The sequence below is a fragment of the Serinus canaria genome, chromosome 4, assembly GCF_022539315.1.
Source record: "Serinus canaria isolate serCan28SL12 chromosome 4, serCan2020, whole genome shotgun sequence".
NCBI classification, from domain to species: domain Eukaryota; kingdom Metazoa; phylum Chordata; class Aves; order Passeriformes; family Fringillidae; genus Serinus; species Serinus canaria.
In genome coordinates, this window is record NC_066317.1 from 69,580,574 (window position 1) to 69,606,104 (window position 25,531).

General features: G+C 66.1%; 5 protein-coding genes across 9 annotated transcripts; 3 read left to right on the forward strand and 2 right to left on the reverse strand.

The window, feature by feature from the left end:
- The first annotated feature begins 641 nt into the window (after nucleotides 1-641).
- Nucleotides 642-7,014, forward strand: LOC108964233 (rho-related BTB domain-containing protein 2-like). Its single transcript, XM_050973845.1, has 9 exons — nucleotides 642-907; nucleotides 1,129-1,232; nucleotides 2,566-2,751; nucleotides 3,143-3,948; nucleotides 4,556-4,674; nucleotides 4,932-5,082; nucleotides 5,296-5,384; nucleotides 5,486-5,591; nucleotides 5,676-7,014. Exons 1-9 carry the CDS (start codon nucleotides 716-718, stop codon nucleotides 5,843-5,845), a joined length of 1,923 nt encoding a protein of 640 aa, XP_050829802.1. The 5' UTR covers nucleotides 642-715; the 3' UTR covers nucleotides 5,846-7,014.
- Nucleotides 7,015-7,116: 102 nt separating this feature from the next.
- On the reverse strand, nucleotides 7,117-13,018 carry WDR54 (WD repeat domain 54). 2 transcript variants are annotated; one of them, XM_050973850.1, is made up of 10 exons: nucleotides 12,931-13,004; nucleotides 12,071-12,278; nucleotides 11,073-11,135; nucleotides 10,926-10,992; nucleotides 10,100-10,156; nucleotides 9,900-10,027; nucleotides 9,023-9,123; nucleotides 8,781-8,943; nucleotides 8,243-8,317; nucleotides 7,117-8,108 (listed from the first exon to the last, which is right to left on the reverse strand). In XM_050973850.1, the coding sequence occupies exons 1-10, from the start codon at nucleotides 12,948-12,950 to the stop codon at nucleotides 7,977-7,979; spliced, it is 1,014 nt and encodes a 337-aa protein (XP_050829807.1). In that variant the 5' UTR covers nucleotides 12,951-13,004; the 3' UTR covers nucleotides 7,117-7,976. The 2 variants fall into 2 exon arrangements, with proteins under 2 accessions (XP_050829807.1, XP_050829806.1); XM_050973849.1 differs by having other exon boundaries at nucleotides 9,900-10,156; nucleotides 12,931-13,018.
- C4H2orf81 (chromosome 4 C2orf81 homolog) lies at nucleotides 10,037-15,473 on the forward strand. 3 transcript variants are annotated; one of them, XM_050973848.1, is made up of 5 exons: nucleotides 10,037-10,169; nucleotides 13,646-13,870; nucleotides 13,950-14,168; nucleotides 14,255-14,365; nucleotides 14,493-15,473. In XM_050973848.1, the coding sequence occupies exons 1-5, from the start codon at nucleotides 10,152-10,154 to the stop codon at nucleotides 15,459-15,461; spliced, it is 1,542 nt and encodes a 513-aa protein (XP_050829805.1). In that variant the 5' UTR covers nucleotides 10,037-10,151; the 3' UTR covers nucleotides 15,462-15,473. The 3 variants fall into 3 exon arrangements, with proteins under 3 accessions (XP_050829805.1, XP_050829804.1, XP_050829803.1); XM_050973847.1 differs by lacking the exon at nucleotides 10,037-10,169 and adding an exon at nucleotides 12,923-13,050; XM_050973846.1 differs by lacking the exon at nucleotides 10,037-10,169 and having other exon boundaries at nucleotides 13,057-13,870.
- A 1,014-nt stretch (nucleotides 15,474-16,487) lies between these two features.
- On the forward strand, nucleotides 16,488-20,929 carry LOC127059500 (retinol dehydrogenase 13-like). The gene is made up of 6 exons (XM_050973375.1): nucleotides 16,488-16,837; nucleotides 17,344-17,583; nucleotides 19,099-19,188; nucleotides 19,968-20,156; nucleotides 20,402-20,508; nucleotides 20,595-20,929. The coding sequence occupies exons 1-6, from the start codon at nucleotides 16,681-16,683 to the stop codon at nucleotides 20,781-20,783; spliced, it is 972 nt and encodes a 323-aa protein (XP_050829332.1). The 5' UTR covers nucleotides 16,488-16,680; the 3' UTR covers nucleotides 20,784-20,929.
- On the reverse strand, nucleotides 20,883-25,495 carry LOC127059499 (uncharacterized). 2 transcript variants are annotated; one of them, XM_050973373.1, is made up of 5 exons: nucleotides 25,313-25,495; nucleotides 24,007-24,098; nucleotides 23,069-23,221; nucleotides 22,810-22,976; nucleotides 20,883-22,216 (listed from the first exon to the last, which is right to left on the reverse strand). In XM_050973373.1, exons 3-5 carry the CDS (start codon nucleotides 23,217-23,219, stop codon nucleotides 20,921-20,923), a joined length of 1,614 nt encoding a protein of 537 aa, XP_050829330.1. In that variant the 5' UTR covers nucleotides 23,220-23,221; nucleotides 24,007-24,098; nucleotides 25,313-25,495; the 3' UTR covers nucleotides 20,883-20,920. The 2 variants fall into 2 exon arrangements, with proteins under 2 accessions (XP_050829330.1, XP_050829331.1); XM_050973374.1 differs by lacking the exon at nucleotides 24,007-24,098.
- Nucleotides 25,496-25,531: the final 36 nt, after the last annotated feature.

Sequence of the window (25,531 nt, forward strand, 5' to 3'; positions counted from 1 at the left end):
GGTGTTATTTTTTACTGGTGTCACTCTTACTGGTGTCACTGGTTTTGCAGGTTTTGCTGGTACCACTGGTGTCACTGGTTTTACTGGTGTCACTGCTGTCATTGCTGTCACTGCTGTCACTGTCACTGTTGTCAGTGACGTCACTGCTTTGGCTGGTGTAACCGGTAGTGCTGGTTTTACTGGTATCACTGGTTTTATTGGTGTCACTGGGGTTGCTGCTGTCACCGGTTTCACCGGTGTGTGCCGCTACTGTCACTGGTGTCCCTGGTGCCACTGATGCCACTTCTCTTGCTGCTGTCACAGGTGTCATTGCTGTCGCTGCTGTCGCTGCTGTCGCGACCCCGCTCCCCCGCCACGTGGGCGTGGCCTCTCATTGGGGCGTGTCACACGACTCCGCCCAATGGGCGTGGTCTTTGCACTGGGGTGGGCGTGGCCCTGAGGGGGCTGAGCCGTCACGTGGCGGCGCAGCGCCCCCTGGCGGCGCTCCTTTGTCCGCGCGCGGGGCGGGGCCTCGGGGGGCGTGGCCCGGCGGGCGGCGCCGCGCGGGATTGGCGGGGTGGGGCGGGGCGGGGCGGGGCGTGCCTCGGCGACGCGCGCCGATTGGCTGCTGGGCGGGGTGGGGCGGGGCGGGCGGGGCGGGGGTCGGTAACGGGCCGGGGCCGGGCGGGGGGCGCTGAGCGGGGCCGCTCCGCTGCCCGGGGCCCCCCGCGCCCCCATGGACCCCGACGTGGATTACGAGCGCCCCAACGTCGAGACTATCAAGTGCGTCGTGGTGGGCGACAACGCCGTGGGCAAGACGCGGCTGATCTGCGCCCGCGCCTGCAACGCCACGCTGAGCCAGTACCGGCTGCTGGCCACGCACGTGCCCACCGTGTGGGCCATCGACCAGTACCGCGTCTGCCAGGAGGTGAGGGCCGCGGGCACCGCCGGGCACCGAGCCGGGGAACGGCGGGAGGGGCGTTACCGGGGACACCGGGCATCGCCGGGCACGGAGGGGCACCGGGGCGGGGGGCACATCGAGCGGGGAACTGGGAGGGGGTAGCGGGGGCACAGCGGGGTAGTCCCGGTGGTTCTGGGCAGGGCGGTCGGTGATGATGCCGTTCTCGGTGCCGTTCCCGGTGCCGACAGGTGCTGGAGCGCTCCCGGGATGTGGTGGACGAGGTCAGCGTCTCCCTCCGCCTCTGGGACACCTTTGGGGACCACCATAAAGACCGGCGCTTCGCCTATGGCAGGTGGGACCGCGACCCGCACCGGAACCCCACCCCCTACCGCCACCGCCACCGGCACCCCCGAGACCCCCAGCGCCACCCCGGCTCCTGTCACCGGCAGCCCAGCCCCCACCCCTAGCACCCGAGCGCAAGCCCTGCCCATCCCGGGATGCACAGAGCCAAAGGAGCCCCTTGGGCTCCTGCCAGCGCCCGGGGAGCAGCTCTGGCACCCCAAACCCCATCCCCCTCCGGGCACCTTTGGGGGCACCGTGACCCCGACACTGTCCCCCCCGAAGCCCCCGCCCCGAGCAGGGACCCGGCTGCTCACGGCCCCTCCGGAGCTGTGGGTGGGGGGCGGCTCCAGGGGGGCTCCTGTGGTGCGGGAATCCTTTCGGGGGGGGCTGAGCTGGCCGCATGAGGGGCCCCCCAGATCTGCCGGGGCTCCCCGGTTGTAAACAGCCGATCCCGTGGCCGCTGGCACGTCCGAGCTCTTATCGCCGCCGCCCCGCGCCAGCCCCGCGGCACCGCTAATCTCCCCGCGGCACGGCGGGGCCCGCGGGTGGGGAGCCCCCCGAGGCTGGGGGGGATGGGGGGGCTGGGGGGACCGTGTCCCCGTGGCTCGCGATGGCCCCGAGGCTGGCCGGGGGCCCCGGGGGGGCCGGTAGCGGCTATCTTGGTCTGGGACACGGGCTTCGCTCCAGCGGCGCCTCCCGGTCACGTCCCGTCCCGGCACGGACTAAAAACAACCCGGGCCCGGGGCCACGCTGCTGCTCCGGGGACTCGGGGGTACTGGCACCCCCCTGTGTCCCCTGGCACTCCCCCCCATGTCCCCTGGCACTCCCCCCCATGTCCCCAGGCACGTTATGCCCCAGAGCCAGGGCTGGGATGGCAGTGGCCGCCCCACGGAGGGAGCGGGGTGGGACTGGGGACAGCAGGCGTGGAATGTCGCTGGTGCTGGGGGTTGGCACCCACCCAAACACCTCCCGTGGGACCCCCCCATGGGTGCTCAGGGGCTGGGACCACCACGGTGCCCGCCGAGCTGGGGCAGCCCGTGCTTGGCTGTCAGTGGGGATCCGATTCCAGGTCCCGTCGGGTCCCTCCTGTCCCCTGTCGCGGGGCTCCCAGAGGCCGTGGAGCTCCCAGGAGGTCGTGTGGTTCCGGCGATTTGTGGGATTCCCGTGGCTGTGGGGGAACCTCTCAGGGGTCCTGAGATTCCTGGGGGGTCCAGGTTGGGGACAGTGTCCCAGGGCGGGGCTGGGACGCGGGTGCCGCCTGAGCAGGGCGTGTTTGGGGACGCCGAGCGGCAGCGGGTGGCACCGGGACAGCGCTGCCCTCCCGCTGGCGCTCTTCCCCGCAGATCGGACGTGGTGGTGCTCTGCTTCTCGCTGGCGAACCCCAACTCGCTGCGGCACGTGAAGACCATGTGGTACCCCGAGATCAAGCACTTCTGCCCCCGCACCCCCATCGTGCTGGTGGGCTGCCAGCTGGACTTGCGCTACGCCGACCTGGATGCCGTCAACCGCGCGCGCCGGCCGCTGGCCAAGTGAGCCCCCTGAGTGTCACCCCCCCCACCCCACGGGGACAGGGACGCTTCAGTGTGTCATCACCAGTCCCATTAAAGTGGGGACCCCTCCCTGTGCTGCTATGGGGACCCCCAGTTTTGCCACCACTGTGTGAGGGTGTGTCATCTCCCCGCAGGATGGGGTCCCGCTGTGGGTCAGGGGCTTCTGACAGCACTTGTGGGATGGAAACTCTGCCCTGCTCAGCACTCCTGGCTTGGGGCCTCCCCTCCAAGCCCCCCTGGCACCCCCACAATGAGGGACCACCCTCCCACCACCCCTGGGATGGGGACAAAACCTCCCAGCATCCTTGGAACGAGGAGGGGCTGCCCTGGACACGCTGCTCATCCCCCTGCCCTGTCCGTGCCCCCCCAGGCCCATCAAGCCCTCGGACATCCTGCCACCGGAGCGGGGTCACGAGGTGGCCCAGGAGCTGGGGGTGCCATACTACGAGACCAGCGTGGTGGCCCAGTTCGGGGTCAAGGACGTGTTCGACAACGCCATCCGCGCTGCGCTCGTGTCCCGCCGCCACCTGCAGTTCTGGAAGTCCCACCTGCGCAAGATGCAGCGCCCGCTGCTCCAGGCACCCTTCCTGCCCCCCAAGCCCCCCCCGCCCCTCATCCAGGTGCCCGACGCCCCCCCCGGCCTGGGGGGGGGCCCGGCCGCGCTGTTCCAGGCCCCGCTCTGCGCCGACGTTGTCTTCCAGCTGCAGGGCGGCCACCGCGTCTTCGCCCACCGCGTCTACCTGGCCACCGCCTGCTCCCGCTTCTACGACCTCTTCACGCTGGAGGCGCCGCCCGAGAGCCTCGGCGAGGGGGACGGGGGGACCCGTGACCTGTCATCGTGGGGCCGCGGCTTCCTGAGCCTGCGCTGGGAGCCGGTGGCCGACCCGGTGGCGGGGCGGGAACGGCGGATGGCGGTGGTGGCCATGGACCGGGGCGTGCGGCCGGAGCCGCTGCGTGCCGTGCTGGAATATTTGTACACCGGGAAGCTGGAGAGGCCCCATGGAGACCTGAGGCAGGTGGGGGCCGTGGCAGAGCTGCTGGAGGTGTTTGACCTGCGCATGATGGTGGCCAACGAGCTCAACCAGGAGAGCTTCATGAACCAGGAGATCACCAAGGCCTTCCACGTGCGCCGCGCCAACCGCGTCAAGGAGTGCCTGGCCAAGGGCGTCTTTGCAGGTATAGAGGGTGGGGTGGGGGGCTGTGGGGACGGGAGATGACACCACCTCCAGATGGTGTCACCTTCTCGTGGTGCCAGTGTGGTCACGGGGCTATGGTCAACCTGAACCTCTTCCACCACTGAGGTCTTTGGAGTTTGGGTCCTGTCCCAGTCAGTCATGGAAGTGCTGCTGGGGTGGAGTGGCAGTTCTGGGCTGTGGTGGCCGAGGGGTGCTTGTCCCCAAGGCAGTTGTGTCTGAGGAGTGGCTGTCCCCATGGAGGGGTGTCAAAGGGATTCTTGTCCCCAAGGCAGTGGTGTCTAAAGAGTGGCTGTCCCCATGGAGGGGTGTCCAAGGGGTTTCTTGTCCCCAGGACAGTGGTGTCCCCACGGAAGGAGTGGCCAAGGGGTGCTTGTCCCTAAGGCAGTGGTGTCCCCAGGGCAGTGGTGTCTGAGGGGTGGCTGTCCCCATGGAGGGGTGTCCAAGGGATTCTTGTCTCCTTGACAGTGGTGGTCAATGAGTGGCTGTCCCTGGTCTGCTGTATCCCCGGGGTGGCTGTCCCTGGGCTGAGGGGGACAAGGGATATCTGAGGGGTGGCTGTCCCCCCCTGAGCTGTACCCTGTCCCCAGACGTGGTGTTCCTCGTGGACGACGGCGCGGTGCCGGCGCACAAACCGCTGCTCATCGCCGGCTGTGACTGGATGAGGGCCATGTTCCGGGGGGGCTTCCGCGAGAGCTACGCCAGCGAGGTGGGGACCAGGGGGGACCTGTGGCTCTGTGGGGCAGGGTGGGCTTCTTTGGTTGGGGTCAGGGGGCTCCTCAAACCCCCTGGCCCAGGGACATGTGTGTCTTATTTCCCTCTTGCACAGGGAGCTGTGCTGGGTTGTGGGGGCTATTCAGTGCTGGGGATGCTGTGCCAGTTCAGGCACTGCCAGGAGGGTCCCCCTTTCCCCCAGCCCATTTTGAGGGTGTCTCTGAACTCTCCCCCACCTCCCCGACCCCACAGGTGTCCCTGCCCGGCACCAACTGCGCCTGCCTCCGTGCCGTCCTCGACTTCCTCTACACGGGGGTCTTCACCCCCACGCCCGACCTGGACGCCATGGAGCTGCTCATCCTCACGGACCGGCTGTGCCTGCCGCGGCTGCAGGCGCTCACTGGTGAGCCCCCCCTGCTCCCCGCATCCTCCCCCCGGTATCCCCCCGGCTCCCCGCGGTTCCTGACGTCACCTGCCAATATCCCGCTGGTGCCGCGGGGATGGATCGATCGTCCCCGTGTGTCACTCTCTGTCCTTATGTAAGCGCGGGGGGGCCCGGGGGGGGCACGTCCCCGGTGTGTGACCCCCCCTGAGCCCCCATTCCCCCCTCTCCCAGAGCAATACGCCGTGGACGAGCTGCTCCGAGCCTTCATGCAGCGCGTGGAGATCGACGAGCAGGTCATCATCTACCTGGAGATGACGCAGGTATGGGGGGGCTGGAGGGCACGGAGACCCCCGGGGTGGTGGGGAGGGGGGCACAGAGACTCCCAGGTGATGGGGTGACCCTCCCCAAAATCCCTCTCCAGTTCCACAACGCCCGGCAGCTGGCGGCGTGGTGCCTGCACTACATCTGCACCAACTACAACCGCGTCTGCCGCCGCTTCCCCCGCGAGATGAAGTTCATGTCCCCAGGTACAGACGGGATGGGCGGGGGGCACGGGGAGAGGAGGGGAGGGGGTCTCCCGCCGTGCCCTGAGCCCCGGGATGTTCCCGCAGAGAACCAGGCGCACTTTGAGCGGCACCGCTGGCCCCCGGTGTGGTACTTGAAGGAGGAGGATCTGTACCTGCGCTCCAAGAAGGAGCGGGAGCGCGAGGAGCAGCTGCAGCGCAAGCAGCACCCCCGCAGCAAGTGGTGCTTCTGGAGACCCTCACCCCCCGTGTCCTGAGCGGGGGGCTGGGGGAGGGGACCCCCGCGTGGGGCTGGGGGCTCAGGAGGGCTGGGAGCCCCTGTGCTGAGCAGGGGGTTCGGCCCCGGGGTCCCCGTGCAGGGTGAGGGGGCTCAGCTGGGCTGGGGGTCCCTGTGGTGAGTGGGGGGCTGGGGGGCTTGGCTGGGCTGGGGGTCCCTGTGCTGGGCTGGGGGCTCTAGCCCTGGAACCCCCACAATTGACTTGGGGAGCTCAGCTGGGCTGGGGGTCCCTGTGTGGAGTGAGGTGCTTTGGCCTTGGGCTTTTTTAAAGGGCTGGGGGGCTCAGCTGGGCTGCGGGTCCCTGTGTTGAGGGAGGGGCTTGGTCCTGGGCTCCCATGCAGGGCTGGGGGTCCTTGTGCTGGCCTGAGGGGCTTAGGACCCCCACCCTCAGCCCCAGGGATCCCCCACTGAACAGAAGGGTTGGCTCCAGGACCCCCACCCTGGGCTGTGGCTCTCAGCCCTGGGACCCCCCCCCCACCTCTGAACCGGGGGGCTTGGCCGGGGTGGGGGTCCCCAAGGGCTTGTTTACCCCCCCTCCCCGGCTGTTTACAGGCTCTGCCGGGTCGCAGCCCCCCGGTCGCACCGTGCCTTTCCCCGGTGGGGGGGGGGGGGGCCGTGCTGAGCCCCCTCCCCCCGGCAGGCCCCCCCCGCCCTGGCCATCGCTGGTGCTACCTCTGACCGAGCAGTATTTGGGGCTGGGGGTGCGCAGGGAGTGGGGGCTCTGCCGCTCCCCCTTTCTTTTCTGGGGGGTCCCCACCCCCGTAGGGCTCTCTGGTGCTGTATTTTCTCCCCCCCCCACCGTGGGGCGGGGGGGGCCAAGCTGTGAGCAGGGCGGGGTGGGTGGGGGGTGGGCGCAGGGAGGGGTCCCTGGGTGCTTGTGTGGCTGCGAGAGCCCCCGGCTCATCTCTGTGCCTTGGACGGGCCCCCGGGGGGGATCACTGCCGCTGTCCCCGGGATGTGTCCCCACCCCGGAGTGAGGGGGGGAGCACTGTCCCCTCCCTCGGGCTGAACTGCACAACCGTTTTTACACTTTTTTACCCCAGGAGCACAGCGGGCCCCCCCGGCCTCGGGGCCCCACCCGGCCCGGAGCGGGGCCTCCCCACCTCAGCAGCGGCTGTTTTAACCTTTAATAAAGCTTTTTGTAACGGATCTGGACTCTGCTGGGCCCCCCCAAACCCTGCTGGGCCCCCCCAAACCCTGCTGGGCCCCCCAACACGCGAGCCCTCCCCCCCGGGAAGGAGTGACACGGGGGGACTTCACTGGGGTGTATTTATTGGGGGGGGGAACAGACGTGGGGGGATCTGACCCACACACTGGGGGGGACACGAGTGGGACATAAAGGGTGGGAGGGTCATTTATGGGTGGGCAGGAGGGGTGGGGTTGGGGGGTTCCCCCCACCTCAGGGCCCGTCCCAGGCCAAGCCCCAGCCCAGCTCCAGGGCTGGGCCCCCCATTCCCCCCTCCCGGCCTCGCAGGGCCCTGGGAGCAGAGCCTGGGGTCACCTCAGCTCCCGTGGGAGGGTCAGGGACAGTCAGGGGGGCCTGGAGGGCACCTGGGGACGTCCCTGGGGTCCCACTGCAGCTGCTGCTGCTGTTTCCAGCCCCGGAGCACAGCTGGGGCCTCAAACATCTGGCCAGTGGCCATGGGACTGCAGCATCCCATGGGGATTTGGGATCCTGGGGGGTTGGGATGCAGGATCCCCCATGTCCCCATGGCCTCCCTCCCCCATTTTTTCCCTCCCCAGCAGCCGTGCCCGGCAGATGCTGCACCCTGGGACGCCGGGCTGGGCTCGGGGCTCTCCGGGCCGGAGCAGCAGGTAGCACAGGTTTCCCGGGATCCTCCCGTCTGAGCCGGGCCTGTTCCCAGCCACGCCACCCTCCGGGAAGGGCGGGAGGCCACGGGAGGATCCCGGAGCCGGTGGAAGCCATGGGAGGATCCCCTCGGGGGTGCTGGAGCAGCTCCCAGCCCTCGGGAGGGCTTCGGGCAGGGGGGGATCCCGGCCGGGCTCCCCCCACGGAGCTGCAGGGGGGTCTGTGCTCAGCCCTCACCCACGGCCGCGCTGCCGGAGCGTCCCGGCATTCCCGGCGTTCCCGTTATCCCGGCAGTGCCGGCTCAGGCGGGGCCGTAGCAGAGGATCTCGCTCAGGTCGTAGCCGGTGACAGCGAAGGTGTCCCCGGCGGGGTCACAGAAGCGGGCGCCACACACCTGAGTGTCTGTCACACACTCGGCGTGGCAGTGCTGCATCTGTGGGGGGGGCGGATCCAATTCCAATCCCAATTCCAGGATTTCCATAGCTCCAAGGCCACATCCCTGTCCCCTGTCCCCACGGAGCAGCCGTGGCTCCAACTCCCGTGTCCATGTCCCAAGCCCAGACTGACCTCGATGTCATCGGTGTCCGGGTTCCTGCTGAGCTTCCAGACGTGGACAAAGGAATCCTCTGCACCCGAGAGCAGCTGCCAGGGGAGCAGGGGGACCGTGGGGACACCACGGAGGTGGCACTGCCATTGGCAGGGTGGGACACTGGGGTGGGATATCGGGGTGGGATGTGGGGTGGGTGGGATGCCAAGCTGGGATTTCAGGTTGGGATTTCATGTGGGTTGTGGGGTGGGATGCAGGTTGGGATTTCAGGCCGGAATTCAAAGTGGGATGCCAGGCTGGGCTTTCAGGTTGGAATGCAAGGTTGGGATTTCAGGTTGGAGTGCCAAGCTGGGATTTCAGGCTGGAATGCCAGGTGGGATGTGGGGTGGGATGCCAGGTTGGGATTTCAGGTGGGAATTTCAGGTTGGAATGCCAGGTGGATGTCAGGGTGGGATGCCAGATTGGGATATTGGGCAGGATGCCAGCATGGGATGCTGAGTGTGATGCCAGGCGTGACTCCAGGTGTGACACCAGGTGTGACCCCTGTCACCCCCGTACCTTGCCGGTGAGCGGTGCCAAGTCGAGCGCGTAGATCCAGCGGGCGTGGGCGCTGACCTGGGCACGGATCCGCCCCGACCCCGCCTCCCACAGCCGGATCTGCCCGTCCCCATAGCCCGCGGCCACGATCCCGTTCCACAGCGCCACCGAGGAGCAGGTGCAGCTGGACACAGGGCCACGTGTCACCACCTCAGGGTGTCCCTCCCTCGTGTCCAACACCCCGCGGGATCCCCGGCGCTCACCCAGATCCCGGGATCTTCCCGAGCAGCGTGAACTCCTCCCCGCTGCTCCACAGGCACAGCGTCCCGGAGTCATCGGCTGTCACCAGGTCCCCAGCCCCGTCCTGTGGGGAGAGATGGCTCAGGGACACCGGGCGGTGTCCCCAGCTCTGGGATGGCACTGTCCCACGGGCACCAGGACAAGCTGGGACAGCTCCTGAAGTGCTGACGGGTCCCGGCCGGAGCGTGGCCGGCCGCGCCCGAGGGCGGCTCCGTTGGAACTCGTCCGGCCCTGCCCACGCGGCCACGCCAGGGTGGATTTCGAGGAAGGATCAGGGCACCCCTCCCTCCCTCCCTCCGTGAGGATTCCCGGCTCCTCCCGGCCCTGGGAATGCCCCAGTGCAGCCCTGGGAACCCTCGGAGCAAAGCCCGGGGCGGCAGTGGGAGGTGACACAAGAGCTCCGTGTCACCACGGTGACACGGCAGCTCGGGAATGGCATCTGGGGGATGAAATTCCTTGGGGATCCCAGAGCAAGGAAAGTTCAGTGACTCATCAGGGAAAGTGCTGAGTGGGAGGAAACTGGCTGGTGAGTCTGCAGGGACCTGCCCTGTGAGCTTCCAGTGCCTAAGGAGGTTGCAGGAGAGATGGGAGGAATTTGGGACAAAGGATGGCGTGACAGGACACAAGGAGTGGCTTCCCACAGGAGAAGCAGAGATTTGGGTGGGATTTTGGGAAGAAATCCTTCCCTATGAGGGTGGGGAGGCCCAGAGAAGCTGTGGCTGCCCCAGGATCCCTGGAAGTGTCCAAGGCCAGGCTGGAGCCACCTGGGACAGTGGAAGATGTCCCTGCCCATGGCAGGGGTGGGACTGATGAGATTTAGGGTCCCCCTCACTCCCATACCGGGGCCTGGCCCCGCTCGGCCGCGATGTCGGTGATGGGATCCCGGTGCTGCTCCAGGACCTCGCTCAGCGTCACATTGGTCCCTTTTGGGGGGATGTCAAACACCAGCACGGCCCCAAAGGACGTCCCTGTGGGGTCAGGGGGGTCAGCAGGGGCTGGGCCAGCCCAGAGCCACCACCCTGGCCACGCCCCGGGCTCACCCACGCAGATGAAGCGGCCGCCGACCGCGGCGATGCCTCGGGCGAACACGGAATGTTCTGGAAGGGAAAGGTTTGTGTCACTGTGGGACAGGAATTGGGGAAGGGAACAGGTTTGTGTCACTCCTGGGCAGGGAACAACCTCTGGGACAGGGACTGAGGAAGGGAACAGGTTTGTGTCACCTTGGGACAGGGATTGGGGAACAGATTTGTGTCACTGTGGGACAGGAACTGGGGAAGGGAACAGGTTTGTGTCACCTTGGGACAGGGATTGGGGAAGGGAACAGGTTTGTGTCACTCCTGGGACAGGAACTGGGGAAGGGAACAGGTTTGTGTCACTGTGGGACAGGAATTGGGGGTCAGACCCCATCCCTGGCACAGGTTTGGGCCTGTCACAAGATATGGAGGTGTTGGTGTGCAGGAGGTGGGGAAGGGGCTGGAGCACCAGGAGCAGCTGAGGGAGCTGGGGAAGGGGCTCAGCCTGGAGCAAAGGGCGATCAGGGGGTGTGGGGAATGGATTTGTAGAAAAGTTTTAAGGTTTGGCAGAAGGGTTGGACAAATGGGGACACCTTGTGTCTCTGCACACCTCCCTGACAGGAGGGGACAACCAGGGAACAGGGACAGGATGAGAGGGAACAGCCCCAAGCTGTGCCAGGAGAGGTTTAGGTTGGATATTGGCAAAATTCCTTCCTGGAAAGGACTGGAATTTCCATCCTGGCAGGGGTGGAGACCCCATCCCTGGGGGGATTTCCAAGCCCTGTGCAGGTGGCTCTTGGGGACAGGGTCAGAGGTGGCCTGGGCAGGGCTGGGGGGCTCAGGGGGGATTCACCTGCCGGGAGCTCTGGGACGTCCAGGGCGTGCCAGAACACCATGGTGGAGCCATCAGCCTCGTACATCTGCCATGGAGGAACGGGCTGGGACACTCTGGGGGGGACAGGGGGACCCCCAGGACCCCCCAGTGCCCCCCAGGCCTCACCTGGACCCCACGCTGGGACGTGAGCACCAGCAGCACCCGCGACGGGAGCTCGCACCACGCGGCCTGCAGGGACACACAGGGGACACTGAGGGATCCTCCTGGGGCAGCACCCCCAAAACATCCCTCCAACCCCTCCTCCTGGGGGCCTTCCCCTGGAGAACCCCCAAAATCCCCTCCTGAAGCCTCTCAAATCCTCCTCCAGGAGCTCCCCAAACTCCTACCCCTGGAACAGGAGTCCCCACATCTCCTCCTGGAACAGGAACCCCCAGATTTTCTCCTGGAACCCCCAAATCTCCTTCTGGAACCCCCAAACCCTCCTAGAGCCCCCCAAATCTTCCTCCTATGACAGGAGCCCCCAGATTTTCTCCTGGAGCCCCCCAGTCTCCTCCTGGAACCCCCAAACTCCTATCCCGTGATTAGTAACCCTCAAATCTCCTTCTAGAGCTCCCCAAACCCCTCCTGGAGCCCCCCAAACCCCTTTTGGAGCCCCCCAAATCTCCTCCTGAAGCTCCTGGAGCCCCTCAAACCCATTATCCTAGAACAGGAGTCCCCAAACCCCTTCTGGAGCCCCCCAAATCTCCTCCTGAAGCTCCTGGAGCCCCTCAAACCCATTCTCCTGGAACAGGAGTCCCCAAACCCCTCCTGGAGCCCCCCAAATCCCTCCTGGAGCCCCCCAAATCAAACCTCCTGGAACAGGAGCCCCCAATCTCCTCCTGGAGCCCCCAGCCCCCTCTCTTGAGGGGCAGTGCCCTGCCCCAGGTGTGTTCAGTGTCCCCCCAGGTCAGTCCCTGCTGGCCTCAAGGACTCCCCCAAATTCCCCCAGACCCTTCAGGGGGCTCCTTTCCCCTCCCCACACTCAGAACCCCGCAGGATCCTGAACCCCCCCCGCCCCATTTCAGTGCCAGGGCTGTGACACGACCCCCCCCCGGTGCCAGGGCCGTGTCCCACCCCCTGCCCGCTGCCAGCAGGACCCAGCCCGGGCTGTCCCCGTGCCTCACCTGGGTCAGCAGGGGGGTGCTGAGGGCAGAGCCCCCTCCCCGCGCCTGCAGCTGCCGGGGGGGCCCCTCGCTGGCCAGCAGGCTGAGCGTGGTGCCGTGCACGGCCCCGAAGGCGGGGGCACGGCAGGGCGGGCACAGCACGGCCAGGTTGTTGTACAGGGCCGAGCTGCTGCTCCGCAGCGCCAGGCTCCGCTCCCGCCGGTACGGCCTGGGGGCACAGCCAGGGGGGTTTGGGGAGATTCTGGGGGGGCTGGAGGGGATCCGAGGGGTGAGGTGGGAACGGAGAGGGAATGGGGGTGGATTCGAGAGGGGCAGGGATGGGTCTGGAGGGGCTGGTGTGGGGCCGGTGATGGGTCCAGATGGGGAGGGGCAGATCCAGGGGGCTGGGGGCAGATCCAAGGGGCTGGGGGTAGACCCAGGGGGCAGATCCAGGAGAGTGGGGGGCAGCTCCAAGGGGGTCGGGGGAGCTCCAGGGCGCTAGAGGCAGATCCAGAAGAGGGGGGGCAGATCCAGGGGGCAGAGGGCAGATCCACCCGTCTCCCCTTCCAGCGCCCCTCACAACCCCCGGCCCAAGCTCCGGTGCCAGAGACCCCACCCCAGCCTCACCTCACGGACCCCCCCGAGCCCCTCGCCCTGCCCGTCCCGCCCTCCCCGAGGCCCGGTGCCCCTCAGGGCCCCTCAGTGCCCCCCGGTTCCCCTCAGTGCCCCCGTTCCCCCTCAGTGCCCCCCAGTTCCCCCTCAGTGCCCCTCGGTTCCCCTCAGCGCCCCCCGTTCCCCCTCAGTGCCCCCAGTTCCCCCTCAGTGCCCCTCGGTTCCCCTCCGTGCCCCCCGTTCCCCCTCCCCCCCCCCGTCCCGCTCACCCGGTGCTTGCCGCCGCCATGGAGACGCGTCGCGGCGTGATGACGCAATGCGGGCGGCGCACGGTGATTACGTCACGTTACCGTGGAGCCCGGGACGCCGAAGGGGCGGGGATGGCCGAGGTGGGACTGGGAGGGACTGGGGGAACTGGGAGGGACTGGGAGGCGGCGGAGCGGGGCAGAGGGGGCGGGGCATGGATGGAAGGAGCTGGGGGATGTGGGGAGTTGGGGTGTGCTGGGATTTACTGGGGTGTACTGGGGGGCCATGCTGGGGTGGGCTGGGAAGTAATGAGCTACACTGGGGTGTACTGGGATGCGCTGGGATGTATTGGGCTGTACTGGGGAGCCATGCTGAGGTGGGCTAGGAGGTACTGGGCTATACTGGGATGAGCTGGGATGAGCTGGGATATACTGGGGAGCCATGCTGAGGTGGGCTGGGAGGTACTGGGCTATACTGGGATGTACTGGGATGAGCTGAGGAGCCCTGCCAGGGTGGGCTGAGAGGTACTGGACTATACTAGGATGAGCTGGGAGGAGCTGGGATATACTGGGGAGCCATGCTAAGGTGGGCTGGGAGGTACTGGGCTATACTGGGATGTACTGGGATGAGCTGAGGAGCCACGCTGGGCTGCGTGGCGGTGTACTGGTCCATACTGGGGCGCACTGGGCTGCTCCCGCCGGGGCAGCGGGAGCTGTGGGTGTCTCTATCCCGGAGCAGAAGGGGAAATCCCGCGGGGCCGGCACCAGATCGAAGCAGGACAAGCCCCGGGCGCAGGCCCGGCAGTCCAAGAAGGGGTCCCCCAGAAGCTCCGGGCGCACCTCGATCCAGCTCAGCCCGTCCCCGGATGCCGAGCCCCCGGAGCCCCTGGACGTGGAGCCCATCCTGGATGAGCTCCTGGAGCGGGTCCTGATCGAGAGCGCGCAGGCGGCCGTGGCTCGGCAGGTGAGAGACGCCCCCCCTGATTTGGGGAGGTTTTGGGGGGCTGGGAGCTGCGGGCGGGGTCTCAGCGCCGTGTCCGCAGCGGGTGCCATTCGTGGTGTCGCGGGCGCGGGACGCCATCCTGTTTGTCGCGGAGTGGTGCTTCCTGGTGCGGGATGACACGGTCCCGGATCCCACGGGGGACCCGGATCCCGAGCGGGACGGAGTCTGGAAGGAGGACGAGGAGCCCCCAGCCGGCCTCTGGGACTCCTGGACACCGAGCGTTCTCGCCGTCGCGGAGGCCTTTTCGTTCTCGGAAGAGGTGAGAGGTTCCCCAAGGCCCCAGAACCCGCCCGGGCCGGGGGACTCGCGGTGTCACCTCACAGAGTCTCCTCTGTCCCTGGCCAGCTCTTGTCCGAGGATGTCTTCGTGGCAGCCGAGGCCGAAAGTCCGCCCGTGAGTCCCGGCGAGGTTCCCGCCGCTGCGCCCGCCCTGGCTGTCCCTCTGCCCCCGGGCCAGGTGAGACGTGCCCCGATCCCCCCTCCCCGAGACCCCCCGGGCTGAGCCCCGGCGGTCCCGTGGTGTCACCCACGGTGGGGGACCCGACACCCGCACCCACACCGGGTCCCTCTGCCCGCCGTGCCAGTCCCGGTCCGCAGTCGCCGCCGTTCGTCCCGCTCAGCTTCCCGGGCCACGACCGCCCCGCCCGAAGCCGCTCAGCGTTCCCCAGCCCCGCGAGAGGGGCCGCTCACGCACCCGAGCCCCCGCGAGGGGCCGCCCACCCTCCCGGGCTCCCGGGAAGGGCCGCTCACCCACCCGAGCCCCCGGGAAAAGCCGCTCACCCACCCGAGCCCCCGAGAAGGGCCGCCAGCCCCCGGCTCAGCCGCCGGCCGCGCCTCCGGAACCCGCAGCGCCCGCAGCACCGGAGCCCCGCGAGGGCGCGGGGAAGGTCGACGATCGAGAGCCACCAACGCCATCCTCCTCCAGCTCCAGCTCCAGCTCCAGCTCCAGCTCCAGCGAGCCGTCCATCCAGTCGTGCAAACCCGCCCGCAGCGCCGGGGTGCCCCGGCTGCGTGTCCGCCGCGGTGCCGCCCGCTGGGTGCTGCCCGAGGTGAAGGTGCTGGACGTGAGCACCGAGTCCGAGCGGCCGCGCTTGGGAGCCTCGCGGACCCGGATGCTCCTATCGGGATCCCACGTGCAGGTCGTCCCGGGAACCCCCAGGGCCCCTAGGGTCGAGCCGCAGCTGTGCGACCCCTGGCTGGCCTCGGTCCACCTGGCACCCGGTGTCACCGTGCGCTGGGGCGGCTGCGAGCGGCGCGGGCCGGCTCTGGCGGGGCACGGCGGGGAAGAGCTGGGGGACGAGGCTTTGAGGAGGGCGGAGAAGGACCTGAAGCCCATCCTGCCCCACCCGGAGTGCCGGCTCGCGGAGTACGGAGAGTCAGAGTGGCAGGATGACCCGCTGGAAATGGAGCTCCCGGGGCTGCCCCTCCCGGCGCCGTTGCCGGCTCTGGGAGGATCCGGGTCGCCCCGTGTGTCGCCGGTGCAGTGGCTGGCACCGGGCGTGGCTTTGTCGGACGCTCCCGGAGATCGGGGCTCTTTATCTTCTCAGAAATAAATAAAAAAACCACTAAAATGAGTTTTGCGGAGCCGGCGGCGCCACCGGAGCCGGGCCGGGAGCACCGGGCGCTGCGCCCACGGTGCCACCAGCGACCGTACCCGCACATGGCTGGTCCCCTTTGTCCCCACATGAGGAATAAGGGCGATGTGACGGGGTGACATGTGTGGCTTCGCCCGGGGAGCTCCCGTGCTGGGGAACGGGGACGGGACGGGGCGGGCAGAGGCTGCCCGGAGCCTCCTCTGCCTTCTCGGGAGCTCCGGGCGCAGCTCGGGGACCCTCGCTGGGACTGTCCCCGCCCGCTGGGCCATCCCACAGGGACATGCTCCAGCCCTGGAGTGTCCGAGTGTCCCCGCACTGCCCGAAGGGGACTTCGGGAGGCATCTCCCGTCCTGTAGCCGCCCCGGGGTTGCAGGGAGTCCGAAATGGCGAGGGCCAGCAGCCCTGGGGTGGCACCGGGGACACTGAGGTGGCACCGAGGACAGCGGTGTGACACGGGGCGCTTTACTTGTCCCCCGAGTTGTATTTATGGGGATCCTCATTAGCATACTAGTGGGCGCGGTTTCAGCTCATTAACATGAAGTGCGATACCAGGCGTGGTTTTCAGCTCCTTTCGGCGCCAGGTGAGGCCTCGGGCGTGGATTTCGGTTCCTCGCTAGCAGAAGATGATAGAGTGGGCGCGGCTTTGCGTTCCTAATTAGCGTCACAATGCTTTCACCACTTAATTCAGGGCTCGTCGAGGGTCCACTCTGGCGGCCCTACAAACCAGGAAACCCCAAAGTCACCCGTCCTATTTGTGACCCCATTTTTCCACTGGTACAATTCCTCCCGCGTTACTCAAAGTACAGAGGAACATTCCTCCCGTATTACTCAACACCGTAACACAGAGGAACGTGTCGGGTCCAGCCTGGGCACACTGGCACAAAATATTGGTGATGAAATAAAAAACAAACATCCCGTGTGGTTTTACAGCACCGACAGCTTATTAACGGCACTTAGTGAACTGTCATTTCCTGATAGGGTGGCACTGGGGATAGTGCGGTGGCACAGGGGACACGTGGCTCACCCTCCTGCCTGCTCCAGCCACTCTGCTGTCCCTCCTCGGCTCCCAGCGGCTCACAGAGCAGAGGGACTCGTGCCGTGCCGTGCCGTGCCGTGCCAGCGGCCGGGCAAAGGTCCTGCTGTGACCTCTGTCCCCAGCCCTACCCCGCGCCCCGCCATGGAGCTGCTGGGGGCTCTGAGCCCCCCGTGGTGGCTCCTGCCACTCCCGCTGCTGGCCCTGCTGCTCCGGGCCACGCGCAGAAGCCCTTGGGACCCCCGCAAGTGTCCCACTGACCTGACGGGCAAGACAGTGATTGTCACCGGAGCCAACAGCGGTGAGCAGGAAGGGCGGGGACACGTGGGTGGGAGGTGGCATGATGGCTGAGGGGTGACCTGTAGGGGACATGGGTGTCCCTTCACCAGCCCAGAACCCAAGTCCCTGCTTTGGAAGTGCCAGTGGCTGCAGAAGAAGCTGGTGGCCATCCCTGGGCATCCACAGTGTGCTCCTGGTGCCCCCTGCCCACCTCCCGAGGCTGGACTCAGCACTGTTAATGACTGACAGACAAGGCCACCACGGCCACCATGTCACACCAGGGGTGGGGTCACTGCTCCCACCTGTGTTCCACTGCCACTGCTGGAGATGTTGGGACCCCCAGGCTGGCATCGAGACGTCCAGGGACAGGGTGACCCAACACGTGCTGGGCTCCATCCCTACCCCAGTGCCCACCATTTCTTGCTGGGTGGTTTTTGGTGGCAGAGGCTGCCCAAACCCTGGGGCACGGACCCCAAAGGACCAGAGGGACCTGCCTGCGATCTGCCACACCCTCCCCGTGTCCCGCAGGCATCGGCAAGTGTGTGGCCATGGAGCTGGCGCGCCGCAACGCCCGCACCATCCTGGCGTGCCGGAGCCGGGAGCGGGGCCAGGCGGCCGTGCAGGAGATCCGGGCGGCCACCGGGAACCCGGCGGTGCTGCTGCGGCTGCTGGACACCGGCTCGCTGGCCTCGGTGCGCGCCTTCGCCGCCGCCGTGCTGCGGGAGGAGCCGCGCCTGGACGTGCTGGTCAACAACGCCGGCGTCACCGGTAGGTGCCAGGAAAACCCTGCGGCCACAAGAGGGGTCCAGCTCCTGTCCTGCCCACGGCACTGCCCTCCTGTGGGGGTACCAGTTGTTGTTTTCTCTGGGTCGGGATTGAAGGAGTTTGAGATGGTAATTCTAAACTGGGAGTTTGTGTTGTTCTATTGGAAGGAAGGAGGCTCTGCAGAGAGACTTAGATGGGTTGGATGGATGCAGAGTCCAACAGCATGGAGTTTAATAAGTCTAAGTGAGAGTTCTGCATTTTGGCCACAAAAATCCCCTACAACGTTACAAGCTGGGGACAGGCACAAAGGGACCTGGGGGTGGTTGACAGCTGGTTGAGTAAGAGTCAGCAATGTGCCTAGGTGGCCAAGAAGGCCAATGGCATCATGGCCTGGATCAGGAATGGTGTGGCCAGCAGGAGCAGGGAGGTCGTTCTGCTCCTGTAGTCGGCGCTGGTGAGGGCACACCTGGACTGCTGTGTCCAGGTCTGGCCCCTCAGTTTGGGAAGGACATTGGGATGCTCAAACACAAGGCTGGTGAGGGGTTGGGAACACAAACCCTGTGAGGAACGTTTGAAGGAGCTGGGGCTGTTCAGCCTGGAGAAGAGGAGGCTCAGAGGTGCCCTTATTGCTCTCTACACCTCCCTGAAGGGAGGCTGCAGACAGGTGGGGTCGGTCTCTCCCACCAGGCAGCACTGACAGAACCAGAGCACACAGTCTCCAGCTACAGCAGGGAAGGGACAGGCTGGATGTCATGAAGAAATTTTTCACCAAAAGAATAATAAAGTGCTGGAATGCTCTTCCCAGGGAGGTGGTGGAATCACCATCTCTGGATGTGTTTAAAAAAAGTCTGGACGTGGCACTTGGTGCTATGGTCTGGTTGGGGTGTGAGGGCACAGGTTGGACTGGATGGTCTTAGAGGTCTCTTCCAACCTCATTATTCTGTGTGATTCTCTGATTCTGCATTTGGACTCAAGTGTTTATTATTTCTCATCAGTGAAACAGTCTCACTGCTGTGAGTTGGGCAGCTTTTTATTAGAAGGCACAAAATGCCCAACAATCTCTTGGTACAAGGTCTTTTAAGACTGAACTATCCAAGTAAGAACTGGATACTGAACTATCCAAGTAAGAACTGGACACCTGGATTATTTTCCCTTTTAACCCAATAACTGATCCCACAGAGCCCCAATGGGGACTTTTCTGCCCAATTACAAAATGCCACCCAGACCCATGAAGAAGAAGGAAGAAGAAGCATGATGAAGAAACCCAGGACGACACCCTGTGCCCTCCATCCTGCTGCCATCCACAACATCCTAAAAATCCCAACACCTAAATTTCTCACTTACACTGCTCTCTATAATCTATTTCACACTTTTGTGGATTCCAGTCTGTCTTGAAGTCTGGGAAACTTTCTCCATGAATGAGGGACAAAGTCAGTGCTCCCCTGGCGGTCAGGGCACCCAGAGCAAACAGAGAAATATTCCCAGTGCCCTGGGTTTCCACACCCATCCTCCTTTCAGGGCTGCCCTTCGCCATCACATCAGAGGGCTTGGAGCAAACCTTCGCCATCAACTACCTGGGCCCATTCCTGCTCACCAACCTGCTCCTGGGTGAGTGCAGGGCTTGGGGGAGTCGGGGGTGGGTGGGTGGGGGGCTCTGGGGACTCCTCCTCGCTCACCCCCTAGATTGGTATAATTACCAATCAATAATTGGTAATTATTGGTATAATTACCAATACAGCCAGACAGGATGTGCCTTGGCTTGTCTGGCCCCTGCGGCTGAGCCAAATAGCAGCAACTGTGGGGTTTCACCCCAGGGACACTTTTGGCTAGTTGGATGTTGCAGCTGGGCAAGTGGAGACAAGTCCAGGCGTGCAGGAGCTCTGGTGGTGGTGGGATGGAGCTTCCTCCCGTGGAGGGGCCGCTCCTCAGGTTTCCCTCTGCTGGAGAAGCTTTAAGGCGATGGTGAAGGAAAGGAGTTGGTTTTGATAGAGGGTTTTAATCCAGAGCTTTTATTCTGGCCCATAGGCCTCTGAATCCAGCAACAGCTCCAACAGAACTCCCTGACCACGTGGCTGCTGTTCCTTTTAACCCAGGGGAGAGGGAGAGGGGGAGGGAAGGGGAGAAATCCCACCAACCAGGTACACAGAAGGAGGTCTTAAGGGACAAAGGACACCTGGATGGCCCAATCTCCCCCCAGAGGCAGAGGGCATCCTTTGAATCTGCCAATCACTGTACGTCCTTCTGGAATGCCAGGATTGACAGACAGTGCTGGGAGGGGAAAGGAGAGGTGACTGACACACCTGGCAGGGAATTATCAGGGAGGAACCCAGGGTATCTGAGGCAAACCACGACATGGCACGGCAACAACCACCCCCTGCTTGGCACAGACCTCTTGAAGGCCTCGGCGCCTGCCCGGGTGGTGAATGTGACATCGTTCCGGCACAGCGTAGGCACGGCCGACAGCGGGTACCTGACGGGGCAGCGGTGCCCGGGTGGCTACGACGCCGCCTACAACAGCACCAAGCTGATGAACGTGCTCTTCACCGCCGAGCTGGCACGGCGCCTGCAGGGCACAGGTGGGTGCCCGGTCGTGCCAGGCTCAGCCGTGACACGTGACACCCTGGGGACACCCCTGTCCCAACTCCCTGTGTCAGATCTCAGGGGCTGCCGGCAGAGCTGGGGGGGGGTCTGAGAGACTCGCTGGGATCCCCCAAGGGTGGCAGAACCCCGGGCTGAGGTCAGGTTGGGGGCTGCTCCTGCTGCTCCCTGAGGGATTTGGGGTCCCCGGGGTGCCCACCATGCTGACGGTGCGGCCTGGCAGGGGTGACGGCCAACGCGCTGAACCCCGGCGTGGTGAGCACCAGCATCATGCGCCACTTCAGCTGGCCCGTGCGGGCGCTCTTCGTCCTCCTCCGTCCCTTCATGAAGGTGAGCGGGGCCGGGTCCTGCCCATCCTGGGGCCAGCAGGGTGGGAGGGGGGTGCCAGCCCCCTCCTCACCGCCGTTCCCCCGTAGTCGGCCGAGCAGGGCGCTGCCAGCACCATCTTCTGCGCCATCTCGGAGGAAGCCGCAGGCATCACCGGCAAATACTTCGACAGCAGCTGCCGGCTGGCGCTGCCCTCGGCGGCCGCCCGCGACGCCGCGCTGGCACGGAAGCTCTGGGAGGCATCGGAGCGGCTGACGGGGCTCACGGAGCCCGACTGAGGCACCGGGATGTCACCCCTCGTCGCGGGAATGGGGACACGGATGCTCTGCTCCCCCTGTGCCCTCCCTGTGCTGCCGAGGGGACGACACGGCGCCGGCCACGGGTGACTGTGACACTTTTATTAAAAACCCCGGCGCTACTCCCAGGTGATGTCCAGGTCCAGCCGCTGCTTCCTGACGGCCTGCAGGAAGCTGTCGTAGTCGCGCCGGTGGATGTCGGGGCAGCGGGACAGCTCCAGGCGCCGCAGGGGCCCCTCGGAGCTCAGCAGCTGCCACACGGTGCCGGGGGACACGCGGCTCTCGGCCAGCGACAGCTCCCGCAGCTCCCGCAGCCCCGGCCCCGCCAGCGCCGGCTCCAGCACCGAGTCCAGCGGGAAGGGCAGGGCCAGCAGGCGCAGCGTCTGCAGCCGCGGGGCCTCGCACAGCAGCGAGGCCAGCGTGGAGCTCAGCACCGGCCGGTGCGCGGCCGGAACGGGCCCCGCCAGGCTCAGCGAGAAGCTCTGGAGCCGGGGCAGCCCCCGGGGCAGCAGGTCGGTGGCCCAGCGTGGTGGCGGGGCGGGGGGCTCCTCCTCGGGGGGCTCGTGGTGGGCGTGGGGGTCTGGTGGCACTTCCAGCTCGGCGCTGAAGCTCTGCAGGCTGGGGCAGCTGGCGAGGAGGGCGGGCAGCGAGAGAGGGTCTCGGCAGCTGAAGCCGTGCAGGGTCAGGGCCTGCAGGCGGGTGCCCAGGCCCTGTGCCAGGGGCAGCACCTCTGCCAGCGCCCGGCCGTGCCGCCCAGAGCAGCCCAGCGTCACCCGGGTCAGGCAATTCCAGCCTGGCAGCTCCTGGAGTCCTGAGGGGCCAGGACTGTCCCCAAGCCACACACTGACCTCCTCGGCCTGGGGACACACGGCATGGACAGTGCCTAGAGCGTCCTCCTCCACCTCCTCCAGCTGCCGCAGGGGCAGCGTGAGCCGGGCTCCCTCCGCTGCATTCCCCCGGCCCCGCGCCAGCTCCTCCAGCGAGGGGAAACCCTCGGAGTCCTCGGTGCCATCCAGCTGCCCCGAGTGCAGCAGCCGGAGCGCCTCCGGCAGGGCACTGTGTGCCAGCACCTCCAGGCACGGCAGGGCCAGCAGCAGGAAGGCCACGGCAGCCACCGTGTCCCCGTCGTGCTCCAGGTCGCGGGCCAGCAGGACGCGCAGCGCGGGGCAGCCCGGGCTCCGCTCGGCGGGGTCGTAGCCCAGGTGGCGCAGGGCGCGCGGCGTCACCTTCTTGCAGCCGGACACGTCGAGCTCCCGCAGGTGGCGACAGCAGGAGCCCACGGCCGAGAGCACCTGGATGTTGGCCTGGGTGTGGGCCAGCCCCAGGCGGTTCAGGCGGGGCAGCCCCTCGGCCAGGTCCACCAGCACGGACGGAGAGAGCCGCCCGCAGCCGCCCAGCTCCAGCACACTCAGGCCCTGCAGACACACAGGGAGACCCTCAGTGGGGTGGGCAGGGGGGCATGATGCCACTCACCCCCTGCAATGCACGACTCAGAGTCGGTCTGCTCCCCCTGTCCCAACCCCTCGGCACATGGATGATGGCCATCCCCAACCCCATGGATGGTGAGCACCCACCCCAAGCTTTATCCCCCTTACCCCATGGAAGGTGGGCACCCCAAGCCCCACAAAGGATGGGCACACCCCTGTCCCACTCTCCTATCCCCTAGAGGGATAGGAGTCCCAGTCCCAGTCCCACTCCTACTGCCCCACACACCTTGACACTCCTAGCGTGTTGTCTCCCCCATGCCCCATGGATGGTGAGCACCCAGCCCAAGCTCTATCCCCCTTGCACTATGGAAAGTGGGCATCCCAGTCCAACTCTCCCATCCCCTTAGAGGGTGTCACACCCAGTCTAACTCCCCCTGCCCCACAGCCCTGCTCCCCCAGAGTGTTGTCACCCCCTGCCCCATGGACGGTGGGCACCCCCACCCCCACAGACATCACTCCCAGCCCCATCCCCCATCCCACAGCCCCCCTGCCCTCTCTCCCAGCCCCTGCCCCGTGCCCACCTGGCAGCGCAGCACGATGAGGTGCCCCAGGGCGTTGTTGGCCAGGGCGGGGCAGGCCCTCAGGCTGAGCTGGCGCAGGTGTGGCAGCAGCAGCAGGTGCAGCGCCGCCCGCGACAGCCGCCGGCTCGTCCCCAGCAGCCGCAGCAGCTCCTGCACCAGCCCGCAGGCTGGGGGGGACATGGGGGGTCAGCGAGGCCTGGGGAACCCCCCTGTCCCTCCCCGGGGGTCCCGGTGGCCCAGGGCACCCCCCAGAGCTCACCCAGGTCGTTGAAGGGCCCCACGAGGAAGCGGAAGTCGTACTCGTCCAGGTAATTGTCAGTGTAGTCCTTGGCCCAGAGGCTCTGCATGTGCTGGGCCAGGCTCTGCAGGCACAGCGAGGTCAGCGTGGGCACTGCCCGCCGCTGGGGCATCCCTGCATGGGCACAGGGACAGGGACAGTCAGGGACAGCCACCATGGGCACTGCCCACCGCTGGGGCATCCCTGCATGGGCACAGGGACAGTCAGGGACAGCCACCATGGGCACTGCCCACCGCTGGGGCGTCCCTGCATGGGCACAGGAACAGTCAGGGACAGCCACCGTGGGCACTGCACCACCAGGACATCCCTGGGATAGGGACAGTCAGGGACAGCCACCGTGGGCACTGCCCGCTGCTCGGGCATCCCTGCACGGGCACAGGGACAGTCAGCGGACAGCCACCGTGGGCACTGCACCACCAGGACATCCCTGGGACAGGACAGGGACAGTCAGGGACAGCCACCGTGGGCACTGCACCACCAGGACATCCCTGGGACAGGACAGGGACAGTCAGGGACAGCCACCGTGGGCACTGCCTGCTGCTGGGGCATCCTGGGACAGGACAGGGACAGCCACTGTGGGCACTGGGTCACCAGGACATCCCTGGTGTTTAGGGGACAGGGACAGACAGGGACAGTCAGGGACAGCCACCAGGCCACCACTGGGGGCATGGGACACTCAGGGACAGGACGGACACTGCCACCCCTCACGGCCCGACCTCATTTTGGGGTCACTTGCCCCAAACTGGCTCAGAAACTGCCCGGTGCCGGTTCTGGTTTCATTCCATTCCCGGCGGGAATAAACGCGGGAACGAACCGGCACCGGGAACCGCAGGGAACGAACCGGCACCGGGAACCGCGGCTCAGCCCCGGAAACTGCCCCGGGCCAGCCCAAAGCTCACCCGCAGCTCCCGGCGGGCACCGGGACACCGGGACGGGATCCCTCGGCTCCGGGCCACGGGACGCCCGGGCGGTGGCGCTGGCTCCGGTGTCCCTGGAAGTGAGCAAGGAACGAATCCTGACGGGATCGTCAAAGCCCCAGCCCGCCAGCAAATCCCGGTTTTGGATTCCTCGGGAAAGATCCCGGTGCAGGCGGGGGGTGGGGAAGGGTAACGGGGATGGGGAGAGGGGCTGGAGAAAGGGAAAAGGGGAAAAAACTCCGTGATGGGGAAAAAAATGTTTCAGGATCAGGAAAAGGTCGTTGGAGATGGGAAAAGAGCTGCAGGGACTGGGAGAAAACTGTAAAAAGGAGGAGACGCACGGGAAATAGGGAAAGAGTCCTGGGGAATGGGGAAAAAACATGGGAAATGGGAAAAAATGGGAAATGGGAAAAGAACCCTGGGAAATGGGGAAAGAACTCTGGAAAACGGGGAAAGAGCTGGGAAATGGGGGAAAATAACCCAAGAAATGGGGAAAGAGCCCTGGAAATGGGGGAAGAGCCCTGGAAATGGGGGAAGAGCCCTGGAAATGGGGGAAAAAAACCCAGGAAATTGGAAACAACCCTGGGAAATGGGAAAAGAACCCCGGGAAACGGGGAAAGAACCCAGGGAAATGGGGAAAGAACCCAGGGAAACGGGGAAAACCCCAGAGGTACTGGGAAAGAACCCTCTGGGGCAGGAGGAGACAAGTCCCTCCAGGAAGCAGCTCAGGCACAGCAGAGGGATCAGAGAGAGCTCTGGAGCCCAGAGCACGGTGAGTAATCAGGGCAGGGCCGTGGGTCACTGTCACTGCCACTGTCACCAGGGCACGGCCCGCTGGGCGCTCCCACGGGACACGGGATGGGACCTGGATGGGACATTGGGAATGGGACAGCGGGGTCGGGACACCGGGAGGGGACATTAGGAATGGGACACCGGAGATGGGACATTGGGATGGGACATTGGGGATGGGAGCGGATCACGAGGGATGGGCCCAAACCCTTCCCGGAGGGACCGGATCGGGTCCAGCGGGGAAATTCCAAGGGAGGAAATTCCCCCCCTTCCATCGGCCCCTCCTCGAGCCTGTCCTTGGGGATCCTCGGGGACCTTGAGACCGCCCCCTCCCTTTAGGATCCCCTCTCCCTGGTCCCTTCCCTAAATCCCAACCAGAACCACGAGCAGGACCCAATCCCAGCCAAAACCCAAAGAATAAACACCCCGTTCCCATGGCAACACCTCCTACCACCACCCCCTTCCTGCGGGCGAGCCGAGCCAGCTCGGCAGCACTTACCGAGAGCCGCCTCGTCCCAGCTGATCCCGTCCCGCCGTGTTGCTTCCTCCTCCTTCTCGTTTTCCTCCTCATCCTCCTCCCCGGGCCTGGCCCCACCATGACTCGCCCCGCCCTTTCCCTGGCTTCACTTTGCGCACTGCGCATGCGCAATAAGCAAAGACCCTTCCGCCCTTACTGCCCCTGCGGGCTGTCCCGCGCCGTGCCTGACGCATCGGGTCC

Coding starts and splice junctions, on each gene's coding strand:
- LOC108964233 (XM_050973845.1), top strand. CDS start 716: ATGGACCCCGACGTGGATTACGAGCGCCCCAACGTCGAGACTATCAAG. Junction 1,233..2,565: donor CGGCGCTTCGCCTATGGCAG/GTGGGACCGCGA, acceptor TCTTCCCCGCAG/ATCGGACGTGGTGGTGCTCT. Junction 3,949..4,555: donor GGCCAAGGGCGTCTTTGCAG/GTATAGAGGGTG, acceptor CCCTGTCCCCAG/ACGTGGTGTTCCTCGTGGAC.
- WDR54 (XM_050973849.1), bottom strand. CDS start 12,950: ATGGCGGCGGCAAGCACCGG. Junction 12,279..12,930: donor ATGGCGGCGGCAAGCACCGG/GTGAGCGGGACG, acceptor CTGTGCCCCCAG/GCCGTACCGGCGGGAGCGGA. Junction 8,944..9,022: donor GGGAAGATCCCGGGATCTGG/GTGAGCGCCGGG, acceptor CCCTGTGTCCAG/CTGCACCTGCTCCTCGGTGG.
- C4H2orf81 (XM_050973846.1), top strand. CDS start 13,523: ATGTACTGGGATGAGCTGAGGAGCCACGCTGGGCTGCGTGGCGGTGTA. Junction 13,871..13,949: donor AGGCGGCCGTGGCTCGGCAG/GTGAGAGACGCC, acceptor CCGTGTCCGCAG/CGGGTGCCATTCGTGGTGTC. Junction 14,169..14,254: donor CCTTTTCGTTCTCGGAAGAG/GTGAGAGGTTCC, acceptor GTCCCTGGCCAG/CTCTTGTCCGAGGATGTCTT.
- LOC127059500 (XM_050973375.1), top strand. CDS start 16,681: ATGGAGCTGCTGGGGGCTCTGAGCCCCCCGTGGTGGCTCCTGCCACTC. Junction 16,838..17,343: donor TGTCACCGGAGCCAACAGCG/GTGAGCAGGAAG, acceptor CGTGTCCCGCAG/GCATCGGCAAGTGTGTGGCC. Junction 20,509..20,594: donor TCCTCCGTCCCTTCATGAAG/GTGAGCGGGGCC, acceptor GTTCCCCCGTAG/TCGGCCGAGCAGGGCGCTGC.
- LOC127059499 (XM_050973374.1), bottom strand. CDS start 23,219: ATGCCCCAGCGGCGGGCAGTGCCCACGCTGACCTCGCTGTGCCTGCAG. Junction 22,977..23,068: donor GGGGCCCTTCAACGACCTGG/GTGAGCTCTGGG, acceptor TGTCCCCCCCAG/CCTGCGGGCTGGTGCAGGAG. Junction 22,217..22,809: donor TCATCGTGCTGCGCTGCCAG/GTGGGCACGGGG, acceptor GTGTGTCTGCAG/GGCCTGAGTGTGCTGGAGCT.